We start from the raw sequence: 12356 nt of genomic DNA, 5'->3' as shown, positions 1-12356 counted from the left end.
TTGTGTTTTATTTGATTGGAATGGTTAGTGGCAGGTCGGGAGATGGGGAAGTCCGATCATACGATGATTCGTACGATTGGATCTTTGCGTCAATGGTCAGATTAAGGTCCTCCTGCCGTTTGAATGTATGATTGTTTCCCTGTAGAGCAGTTAGGGACCATTTGAAGTTTCCTATCTGCAGCTGTCAGAGCAAGTAAAACGAAGGGGCAATTTCACTGCATACAGTCAGATTTCTTATAAAAACGGTAGACATTTTTTTGGAGATAGATTTCTTTTTCATTAAAGAAAGTAAAAATGGGATTTCATTTTTTTACCTTTACATCCCCATTAAGGAATAAGAGAAAGATGGCTATAGATGTCCATCATGGAGGGGAAAAAGGCAGTTTTTACAAACAGTTTGAGATCCTATTGAATTTGAGTTGTTGAGACTAAACTGAAAATATAATATGCAGATGTCCCTATTTATCATATGATTAAGAAATCAACATATGTTTTAGTAATAGGAGCATCAGCTACACCTCTCTTAACCTTAGATCTGCTTATTAGGGCATCTGCTCAATGAAACCCAACAACGCTCTTTGGTCAGTCAGCTGAATGGCTAAATTTGGTCTTCAGGACAGTTGGTAGAACAACAAAGCTGGTCTGTGCATTGCCAACCAACTTTAATGTAAGTACAGCAATAAAAACCCTGTACTTACAACATATCACAGCTGATTATCCTAAAAATAATCAATTTGTGTCACTTTATATAGACACTTTACTATATTTGTCTATAGGAAAACTAAACTACGATTGTCTAAAGGCAGTCAGCACGGAAATGATTCAACAAATGTAAGGAGCACATTTTTTTTTTTTTACCAGGATGTTTATTTAGAAAACAATACTTGTGATAAATTAAGCTACATTTAGATCTTTGAGCAAAAACCGTGGGAGGTGTGTTTTGGAGAAAAATTCTGACACATTTAAGTGCATGTTTCTAAATTTAGGTCAAGACATAATTTTAAATCAAGGAATTCACTGATATTCCAACGAGAAGAGACTGTGTGTTCCCCATCTCCATTTTGCACCAATAGGGAGTGTCCAACCTCCAATATTATCTTGCATGTACACACCAAAAGTTTCTACTCTCCATCATATCACACAGAGAATAGCCTCTGCCCAGGGAAGCTGATTTTGTACTATGTCAAGAACAGACACTTTCCTGTATCAACCCTTTGCTGTTGAGCCCCCACCAGTAACATATGATGGGAGTTATGCACAGCAGGGCTGAACGAATAGTGGAGAACCCCAAATGGATGATGGTTCTAGTCACCTAGTTCCTGAAGTACTTTATTGCACTGTAAGACTTCTCAAAGGTGTGTCAGAATGTGGTACAAGACCCCTTGATTAGAGAGTTAATAATATTAATATATAAAAAAAAAAAAGTCTCAAAGGCTCAATTCATTATTTATATGACCCAGAATAAACCCTGCTGCAGGGGATAACTGGATGTAGGACAGTTTCTGTAGCAGGGAAAAGAAGGGGAAAACAAAAATCAAAAGAATGTCTGGTGAGAAGACGGTGACAGAATAGATCTCTGTAAAGAGATGTCCTGGCCCTGTTTATCTGTATATATATTGTTCATTGCTCCCCATCAGGGGAAAAGTCCCGTCAGGGTCTGTCCAGTTCATCACCGCTGGAGGAGGAATTTGCTGGCATCATCGGATCATCAAGCAGAGAAAAATGTCGTTGTGGGGGTTCAAAGCTTTGTAACTCATCAAAGGTAGTGCCGTGGATTCTGCCCACTAAAGAGGTCTGCGATGAATGAAAGCGGGTAAATCCCAGCCCGCTCAGTCCTGCTTGATGGGACAGCCCTCCATCTGATGGTCCGTACACTGACCGCATGGAGTGACCAGAATGGTCAGGTTGAAGGTCTGAGAAGGAATGTGTAACATCACCAGCTCCATGTAGTGCAGACGGCATGACTATTTTTGATGGGGGACGTTTCTTCCTTTTTTTGGCTGCAGTAGGAAGGTGTTGCGTCTCAAAAGAGTTTTCTGTGTGGGAAGACTGAAAGAGAGAATCTGTAGACTCAGTTTTACGTATGCATGTATATTCAAGTAAAACACATGGAAAAGAATCATTGCCTTCAATACAGTGTAGGGGGAAATATTTTTGTAACTGATTACCAGGACAAAAACATGACAGAAAAACTACTTTAGTATTTGTTAGGTCCAATGCTTAAATATCTACGGTAACTTGTAATCTGAATGGGGAAAAAAAACAGATGGAAATGTGTCTGCCCATGAACGAATCCTCCAAGAGCAACATCTTCATAGGAAGGTACATTGGCTTTATTTGCACGAGTTAACATGAGATCTAATGGAATTCAGATATTCAAGCAGGACACATTATACGTCAAACAAACCAGGTTTTGAATTTAATGTAATATTTCCTACAAGTCTCACTGACGTTGTGGTAAACAGCAACTTTGTTCAGACAGTGCTGGTCAGGGATTCTGCTCAGCAGAACTAAAGAAAAGAAATGCATCAACTAATGTAACAAATTAGAACAGTTTATTGAGACAGTGACACCCCTCCCCTTTGATGCACTAGGGAGATTGCATTATCATTAAAATGTTCTGGGTGTTTAGTAGAATCTGCAGTATGGTACTTCTAATCTACTTTTATATCTGCTTTTATTGTCTATAATATTTTCCTGAACCAGCCCTTTAAGTTAGTCAGTATATAGTGTCAGTGAAGCATGTTGTGGCAACCTTTCCAGAAAAAGTTTTTATATTTAATAAAATCCACTTCTCTCTATTGGACACAAGAACAACCATTGGGATGTCCTTAACCAACATTAGGCAGGAATAAACAACCAGATATGCCTCATTAAAGCAGATAAACTACCAGGCGACAGAGTCTGTCTCAATTCACATGCACTGGCCATGAAGAAGAGTTGTCAACTAAAAAGGAGAACACAAAACACAGTCTCCATTTACTGGATTTTCCATTTTCCAAATACTGCTCAACCCAGGTACAAAACAGCATAATCCTCAAAGTAGGTGACGTTCATAAAGCCACCACTGGTTAAAGTGTCTTGTCCAATGAGGCTGAACAGAGTGAAGGAGTTGGATCTGAAGGGTGCTAGCATGAAAAGAGCAGAAGTTACAGATGTTATCAAGGCTACCATAAGCCACAGGACCCATGGGTCAAATCGATAGGCATCAATATTAGGAAGCAGTTACAAACAAATACCACTGAAATCAAATGGAGTTATTATGACGTTTTATTGCCAAACTGTGGAGTTATTAAACAGATGGGCTGCAAAATCTTGCCTTAAATAGATTCTCTACTGTGATAATGACTTGGCTTATATACAGTATGTGCTCCACTGAGATCTAAGATCAAATGTGGGTCTGATTGGTAAGGGGGACACTCTGCATGGATGCAAATGAGAAAGTCTACTAAGGCAGCCATTAAGCACCCACATGAGGAAAATGTCCTACCGAGAATTTTACTCTTACCACTTAAAACAGGAAAAGTAGTTGACTACAAGGTAAGGTACTGTGAAACCCTTGGTCTTGGAGGGTTTACCATTGCTCAATGGCATGGCAGATATTTTTGCCCCCATGACATGAAGTACAAATAAAACAAGCTTGAAACTTGTATAGTTGAGGAGTTAGGAATTTGTGCTGGAAAACAGGACTACAGGAGATGCCAACAAGAGATGCAGTCTCGGTGGGGTGCGCATGTGGAATTGTTCTGTTGGTGTGCTTAGGGTTGATTGCAATAGTGTTATAAGGGGCATATGCAGTGTTAGAGAGCCCAGTTTCCCCAAAATGGGCCATGGAGAGATTGTGTTGCCCTAAAGCAAAATTTCAAACAAGTTCTATGCAGAGAGGATTTCTAGAGTCACAAAGAAATGATCACGCAGGGCAGTATGAAGAAAAAAAATTGGTTTGTGGTCCTGGTTGCTACTTATTACCCACAGAGGAAGGAAACTAAAAAAGTGAGTAAAGGGCGGAGTAACCCCCCCCCCCAAAAAAAAAACAAAAAACACTCCAGCCAAGTCATGGAAAGAGGATGCTGGAATTAGAGCAAATATGATCGAGAAGAGAAAGCCAGAAAGATGAAGCCCAATGTAGCCATCCTGCAGTATTGTTTCAATGATCTCATCCTGTATATGGGCAATTTAACACCAAAATTTGTATCCCCCAAACCAATTAAAAACTCCATCATTAAAATGCAGTTTTTAGGACTGCACAGAACTAGTCCCATATTAGGCTTATTTGATATGATACCTTCTTTACATTGGAATGTTGACATGCAGGGTTGTCTCCCCTGATATTTCAATGAACCTACCGTACATCTATAATGTTTGTATGGAAATACAAAACAGTCAAACATCAGCCACCAATACAATTAATTTATGGCTGTCCAACTGCTACTGGAAGGGTTATACCTCTAAACAATATTTAGGCATTTCAATAGGTGTCGCCAATTATTACTTATGTTGCTTTAAAGGGGTAGTTCACCTGTAAGTTAACTTTCTCTTGCCTAATTGGGGGACACAGGCACCATGGGGATGAAGATCCTGCAGCTTGGAGAAGGACACTAACTTGTTAACTTTTGACTCCTCCTCCTGCTCTGGGCTTCATCCCCTGCCACCTCCTACTATACTCAGTTTCTTTTAGTGTCCTCAGAGGAGAAGACATAGGAAAACTTGTGGCTGGAGCAGATGATCAAGGACCACGGTTACGATCATGCCACAGATGGGGACCTTTGATCATTTTCACGTGTCCCCCCAGCTGCTTAGGTTCCAACCTAAAACATCTACGTGCCCAACAGCCTTTCCGCTCTACGGAGGTCTGCAGGCTAGCTCCCTTCATTCCCTGTAGCTGTGTTTCCGCTCCACGGAGGTCTGAACCAGCTTTTGTCTAATCACCTTGATATACTGTGCTTAGATCTGTGTTCATAGATATATTTATATTTATATATATAGATATCTTTATGTCTACAGGGAATCCAAATCTCCATGGGCACACAGCAGCTGGACGGATTAGGTGAGTAACTATTTTTCACCTATTTTCCGCCTTCCCCCTCTCAATGGCGCCCGCTTACCCCCACAGTTATTTTGTCACAGAGCGTTCTTTCGCTCACCAGCAGTTAGCCCGTGCGCACTTCCGGTCCTTCTGCTCCCTGGGCGCCATGCGTCGGTGACACGCCTGTTGTCACTGGCGCCAAACTAGCGGAGCGCGCACTTCCGGTCCTTCGCCTCAGCCTGCCGGCAACCTCCCGCGCTCCTCAGTTCTCTCTCCTGCCTTCGCGTCTGCAGTTCCTGTTAGAGGCATCGGATCCCCTCTGTTTTTAGCAGCATATCAGGCGAGTATCTCCATTTCCTATGCGCATTAGGCTGTTTGATTCTTTTCTCTCTGCTGCATGTGACTTGGGGAGATGGGATAACTCATTATCCCCCTTCTTCTCTTACGCATTCCCCCCACTTGCTCTTCTTCCGAGACTCGCTGGGCACAATGGTCGCTTCATTCCCAGCAATCCCATATGCCCAATTTCACAAAAAAAGGGAGGGAACTCTGACCATCCTCGTGGCACCCTTCTGGCCGAGAAGGTCATGGTTCGCCGACGTGGTGGACCTGGCCATCGACGATCCGTTTCGTCTCCCGGACAGGGAGGATCTGCTGACTCAAGGACCTATCAATCACCCGAATTCTCATCGCTGGGCTTTAACGGCGTGGCTCTTGAGACCTTAGTCCTTAAAAGATCAGGGGTTCCCCCTGCAGCCATTCCCACCCTGCTGCGGGCCAGAAAGCCAGTATCCGCGAAGGTATATTATAGAGTGTGGAAAACCTTCATAGGTTGGTGCGAACGCCATGACATCAACCCACAGACGGCTACCGAGGGTGCAATTCTGTCCTTTCTCCAGGGTGGGCTCGACAAAGGGTTAGCATTGAGTTCCTTGAAGGTACAGGTTTCGGCCCTTTCCATTCTCTTCCAGACAAAGTGGGCGCTACGGAGCCACGTCAGAACTTTTCTGCAGGGGGCAACTAGAATTGCACCTCCCTATCGATGTCCTGTTCCCCCTTGGGATCTCAATTTGGTTCTCTCAGCCCTTCAGGAGGATCCATATGAACCTATAGAGGCCGTCCCGCTTGCCACACTTACCGAAAAGGTTGCTTTCCTATTGGCTATCACGTCTGCACGTAGGGTTTCAGAACTGGCAGCGCTTTCTTGCAGATCTCCGTTCACCATTATCCACAAAGACAAAGTAGTACTCCGACCCACACCTGACTTCCTTCCTAAGGTTGTCTCGGAATTCCACCTCAACCAAGATATGGTGGTCCCTTCGCTTTGTCCAGAGCCCCGGAACCCTATGGAAGCTAAATTGAACAAGCTAGATGTGGTTCGAGCGATCAAAGCCTACTTGGAAGCAACACAGGTGATAAGAAGATCAGACTCTCTTTTTGTCATCCCGAGTGGTCCTAAGACAGGAACAAAGGCTTCCAAGGCTACGGTAGCTAAGTGGATCAGATCCACCATCATCAGAGCATACTCGGTGAAGGGCAAGGAGCCTCCGCTGCAAGTGAGAGCACACTCAACGCGGTCTTTAAGTACGTCCTGGGCAGTTCGTCATCAAGCTTCAGTGGAGCAAGTCTGCAGAGCAGCTACCTGGGCATCTCCGCATACCTTCACGCGATTCTATAGGCTGCACACACAGGCCTCAGCCGAAGCCACCTTCGGGAGGAAGGTGTTACAGACTGTCATTGACTGATCACCTTTTGGGGTTACAGTGTCCCGCCCTCAGGGGTTGCTTTGGGACATCCCCATGGTGCCTGTGTCCCCCAATTAGGCAAGAGAAAGAGAGATTTTTGTACTTACCGTTAAATCTTTTTCTCTTGTCCTATATTGGGGGACACAGGCCTTCCCGCCCTGTTGTACACTGCTATGCAACGTTTTATGGTTGTGTATAGTTACTCCGTGTTGGGAGTCCTTGTTTTGAAGGTTATGAGGGGGTTGAGGGACTCCTTCTCTGTTTTGGGTTGCTTTATCTTGCACTCCTCTTCGGTTTGAAACTGAGTATAGTAGGAGGTGGCAGGGGATGAAGCCCAGAGCAGGAGGAGGAGTCAAAAGTTAACAAGTTAGTGTCCTTCTCCAAGCTGCAGGATCTTCATCCCCATGGTGCCTGTGTCCCCCAATATAGGACAAGAGAAAAAGATTTAACGGTAAGTACAAAAATCTCTCTTTCAGTTTGTTATAGATTGGCCAGTTCTAAGCAACTTTTCAATTAATCTTCCGTATTTTTTTTTTAATTATTTGACTTCTTTTTTGCACTCTTACCATCTTTCTAATGGGGGGCACTGACCCCCACCTAAAAACAAATGCTCTGTAAGGCTACAAATGCTCTGTAAGGCTACAAATGCTCTGTAAGGCTACAAATGTATTGTTATTGCTACATTTTATTACTCCTCTTTCTATTCAGACCCTCTCCTATTCATATTCCAGTCTCTCATTTAAATCAATGTATGTTGCTTGAGTAATTTGGACCCCAGCAACCAGATTGCTGAAACTTCAAACTAGAGAGCTGCTGAATAAAAAGCTAAAGAACTCAAAAACCACAAATAATAAAACAAATTGCAAACTGTCTCAGAATATCACTCTCTACATCATACTAAATTTTAGTTTAAAGGTGAAGAAACCACTTTAATTAAATGCATCAAATCTGAAGCGTCAGACCACAGAGCACAAGATCTTCTTAATTGTCAAAAGCGGTTTGCTCATGTCAGTATCACTTTTTATCACCCAGCAAGGAAAGTACAGTAGATAGAGTTTAGGTTCTGACCTCACAGACCCTCAGTCATCTCACTATTACCTTCTTTCCATTGTGGGGGTGGGGATTCTGTACATTTCCAATCTGTGAGGAGGATTTGGACTTTTTGCTTCTATGTTTCTTTCTTTTCCTTCGGTCTTCCATGAACTAGGAGGAAAGACAACAGTCTGTTAAAGGTTCTATTATATTTATAGCATTAAAGCATTTCATCCTTACATTTTGAATTGAAACTGACCAGGTCAGCTACAAACATGGATATACTAATTCTTATATATCTTTAATCAACAAGGAAAACATATCAACTGGTGATGCATTCCAAAAGCTGTAAAATGTACAAGACTAATTTAGGGGAGTGAAACAAACACTTTTATGCCAGAAAATGACTTTGTTTGCAAGTGATGATGAAAGCTGCAGTAATGGTGAGGTTTGTCAGATCAACCATGTCTGCCTTTACTTATAATAAACACATTATAAATCCTAAAGATAAATAGGGTATATTTTACATTATAGAGAAGTGTCAATTACTTGGGGCAGCTCTTGTATAGCAGCTCTTGTCTGCATCCTTCCTACACTGACAAAAAATAAGTGTTTTTTTCATTTACCGCAATAAAACGCGGGTCAACCATGAAGTCAGGATTTCTGTGTAACCACTCAGGCAGTTGGCAGCGTAAAGGGGCTTCTTCCCCCAACAACAAGGTCCCATCCTTCTGATTCACAACAGGAATTCGCATGTCCATGTCAAGATCCATCTAGTGGAGAAGTGGAAGAGTCCCATACAATGTTAAAATTAAAATTACCACTTGCATATAGCTGGTAAGAAAATAAGAAAAAACACAATTGGCACATTTCCAGTGCTCAGTCAGTATCAGCTTGCAGCACACGAGGTAAACAAAAACATGTTTTGAATGGCAAAATTAAATAATTCATTACTAGTAGGTGAACAGGAATATATGGAATAATTTGCATTTCAGGTTTTGGTCACATTATGGCTTTTATTATCCTATTCAATTTATGCACATTATACATTTTCCACCTCTTGTATAATCAGTGTCCTGGGTACCCCCAATGTTATGAAAGTACTGCAGTGCAGCAATATTAAATACTGCTCTACACATCTTCAGGATCATAATCTATTGGCTGGTTTATCCATTATGCTATTTGCAGTGTCATTAACACCAAAAAAAAAAAATGAAAATGCTTTAGTAAGGTCTGTAGGTTACTTCTTTATAGCCAACTTCTGAAAATAAATATTTATTGGTTGCAACAGCTCTGTTTTAGATGAAAATAAAATATATCACTTGATGTGTAGAGAGTTTTGGATGAAATCTGCCCCAATTAGTTTAAATGAGTAAAAATAAGAAAATTAAGAGATTGAAAATATATATATATATATATATATATATATATATATATATATATATATATTATATATATATATATATATATATATATATATATATATATATATAAAATAAACATATCTGAATACCCCAACCCATGACACAGTCACTGCCTACCAAGCTGATCAGAGTTTCATAGCGTGTGCATTACTGATCTAAAAGCTTGGCCCACAATGTTAATAAACTGTGATAAACTTATTTTCTTCACATTTTTGACTGATCTGTTAAGATACATTATTGCAGTTTCTTTTAAACATTTTATAGGTGAATAAAAACAGCAAAAGGGGAATCAAAAACATTTTCTGTACGGATACTCGTATAGCATGCTTTATCTGGAAACCTGTTATCCAGAAAGTTCCGAACTATGGCAAGGCTCTCTCCTTTTTATCCAAATACTCCAAAAATTTAAAAACGATTTCCTTTTTCTCTGTACAATACCTTGTACTTGATCCTAACTAAGATATAATTAATCCTCATGGGAAGAAAAAACAGCTTGTTGGTTTTATTTAATGTTTACATGATTTTCCAGTAGACGAGGTATGAAGATCCAAATTATAGAAAGATTCGTTATCAAGAAAACCTCAGGTCAGAGTCCTGCGCGGGTCCATTTTTTGGGACCCGTACCCACAACCTGCAATCCGCAACCCGGACCCGCATTCTTACCCGCTTGGACCCGCTACCCGACCCACAAGTACCTTATCCGCAACCCGGACCCGCTGACCATCAAGAATCAGGAAGTGCTGTCGTAAACTGGAAGTGACATCATCGGAAGTAGCCGTGATCAGAAAAAAAAAGGAGTAAAACAGGAAGTGCTGTCATTGTAAACCGGAAGTGAAGTCATCGGAAGTAGACGTGACCATAAAAAAGGAGTAAATATCGCTATTGAGAAGACCAGCGTCTATACCCGCACCCAGAACTTCTATCCGCAAACCCCCAGGGTAACGCAGGTTTTTGAGCATAACCAGCAGGTACCCGACCCGCTGCAGGACTCTACCTCAGGTCACAAGCATTCTGGATAACAGGTCCCATACCTGTATATAATAAAAATATTTGTTTCATGGCACTACCAAAGCAGTAATGAATCTAAACTGAATATATACCTTTTTCTTGCTCTTTTTCTTCTGAGTATGAGGTGCAGAATCAAGAGCTCCATTACTCGTAAATTTGTGCTTCTGAAATTTGATCTTAAGGCCTTCTTCCTGCAATGTACATAAAGAACACAAAAGAAAGGGGTCAATTAATAACAAATAAGCTAAACTGAAGGTCTGCTATGCTTAGCAATAAAGGCCTCTAGTAACAATATTATATATGGAATGTGGTCCAACTCTATATACCTTGACTTAATATACAGTATTAATCAAGCACGGCTGTGGAGTTGGTACATATATCCTTCGACTGCGACTCCTCAGTTTATGGTACCTCCAACTTGGTCTCCAAAACAACTTACATGTTAATTGAACTTGGCATATAGCTGTAGAAAAGCTGCTAAATACAATCCAAAATTAACTAAGTATTGTTCTTAGAAATAGAATTGCTTCTGCCATATCTTCCTTCATAGAAGCTCTTAAATCTGATTTTATTATTTTCATATTATTTTGTTCATTATTTTAGGCCTTCCTTCAGGTATATGAGTTCAGTTGAACAACACAAAACAACATATAAGGGTGGTGGCACACAGGGAGATAAGATTTCCCTTAAAGAAGGAAAGCTACAGAGGCATTTTATTACCAATAGATTAGCTGCAATAGTGCAAGCTAGAATGCTATATTTATTCTGTAGAATGTTTTAACATACCCGAGTAAAAATCTCTAGAAGCCCTCTTTGCTTAGGATAGCAGCTGCAGTATTCACTTGGTGTGACATCACTTCCTGCCTGAGTCTCTCCCTGCTCACTTAACTCTGGGCTCAGATTACAGCAGAAAAGGGAGGAGGGGGGGCAAGAGGAGCAAACTAAGCATGCTCACACCCAGGGCAAGGAGGTTTAAGCTGAAGGCAGGAAGTCTGATACAGAAGCCCATGTGTACACAATAGAAGGAAAGAAATGCAGTGTTTCTTTTGACAGGGGACTCAGAGCAGCATTACTTTGAGGGTTTACTGGTGTATTTAGGTGGACCTATCTGATAAGGCTTACTTAGTTTAACCTTTCCTTCTCCTTTAAAGTGAAACTCCACACAAACATAACAAGCTATTTTAAAAGTAAACATAATTTCAAGCAACTTTGCAATATACATCAATTAAAAAAAATATGCAGACTTTTATTGATTTTTAATGGTTTGGAACAGTTTCCTAAGCCTAGCCCCCTGTTCCACTATTCCGCTGCTGATCTGTTCAAACCTCACAATTCCCTGCACACGTGATTTCAATAAGGAACACAACATCACAGTGCAATGCATTGTGGGTTATGTATGCATGCTGTCTGTAAAGCTGGCCATAGACGCAAAGATCTGATCGTACGAATCGAGGATTCGTACGATTTTCGGACCGTGTGTGGAGAGTCCCGACATTTTTCGTCCGGCGGAGATCCGTCGTTTGGTCGATCGGACAGGTTAGAAAATTTCTGTCGGCTGCCGATAATATCTCTGCGTGTATTGCCGATCGTACGATTTTCAGTGGGAGACTGTCACTAGCTTTGGTTGGATCGGACTTTCCCATCTCCCGACCCGCCACTAACCATTCAGATCAAAGTCTTACCAGTCAGATTAGTTAAAGAACAGATCAGCCGATGTTCTGCCCCTGACAGCAATCGTACGATATCTATGTCCAACCAAAGCTAGTGACAGTCTCCCACTGAAAATCGTACGATCGGCAATACACGCAGAGATATTATCGGCAGCCGACAGAAATTTTCTAACCTGTCCAATCGACCAAACGACCGATCTCCGCCGGACGAAAAATGTCGGGACTCTCCACACACGTTCCGAAAATCGTACGAATCCTCGATTCGTACGATCAGATCTTTGCGTCTATGGCCAGCTTTAGCTGTGGAGAAGTTGTTACAATTTGTAACATCGGTGTTTAGTCCCTCCTTCCGTGCCAGGATTTCAAATGATGCAGAAAGAGAAGAACTGTTAAAACAGCTGGATTTCAGCATAGAAAATGGCATTTATTCATACTTTTTGAAGAAACAGGT

At 41.4% G+C, this 12356-nt stretch overlaps 1 protein-coding gene across 4 annotated transcripts in view; it reads right to left on the bottom strand.

The window, feature by feature from the left end:
• Positions 1 to 843: 843 nt before the first annotated feature.
• Positions 844 to 12356, bottom strand: part of chd8.L (chromodomain helicase DNA binding protein 8 L homeolog) — a 64168-nt gene continuing 52655 nt past the window's right edge. For all 4 annotated transcript variants that reach the window (XM_018259819.2, XM_018259813.2, XM_018259805.2 and 1 more), the window contains exons 35-38: positions 10328 to 10426; positions 8430 to 8576; positions 7870 to 7974; positions 844 to 2049 (exon numbers count right to left, since the gene is read on the bottom strand). In XM_018259819.2, the coding sequence (XP_018115308.1) occupies positions 1651 to 2049; positions 7870 to 7974; positions 8430 to 8576; positions 10328 to 10426 (750 nt within the window). In that variant the 3' untranslated portion in view covers positions 844 to 1650. The remainder of the gene's footprint in view (positions 2050 to 7869; positions 7975 to 8429; positions 8577 to 10327; positions 10427 to 12356) is intronic.

Source organism: Xenopus laevis, chromosome 1L, assembly GCF_017654675.1.
Source record: "Xenopus laevis strain J_2021 chromosome 1L, Xenopus_laevis_v10.1, whole genome shotgun sequence".
NCBI lineage: Eukaryota > Metazoa > Chordata > Amphibia > Anura > Pipidae > Xenopus > Xenopus laevis.
The sequence above is the reverse complement of the archived record's forward strand: the minus strand, read 5'-3'. Positions and strand labels throughout refer to the sequence as shown.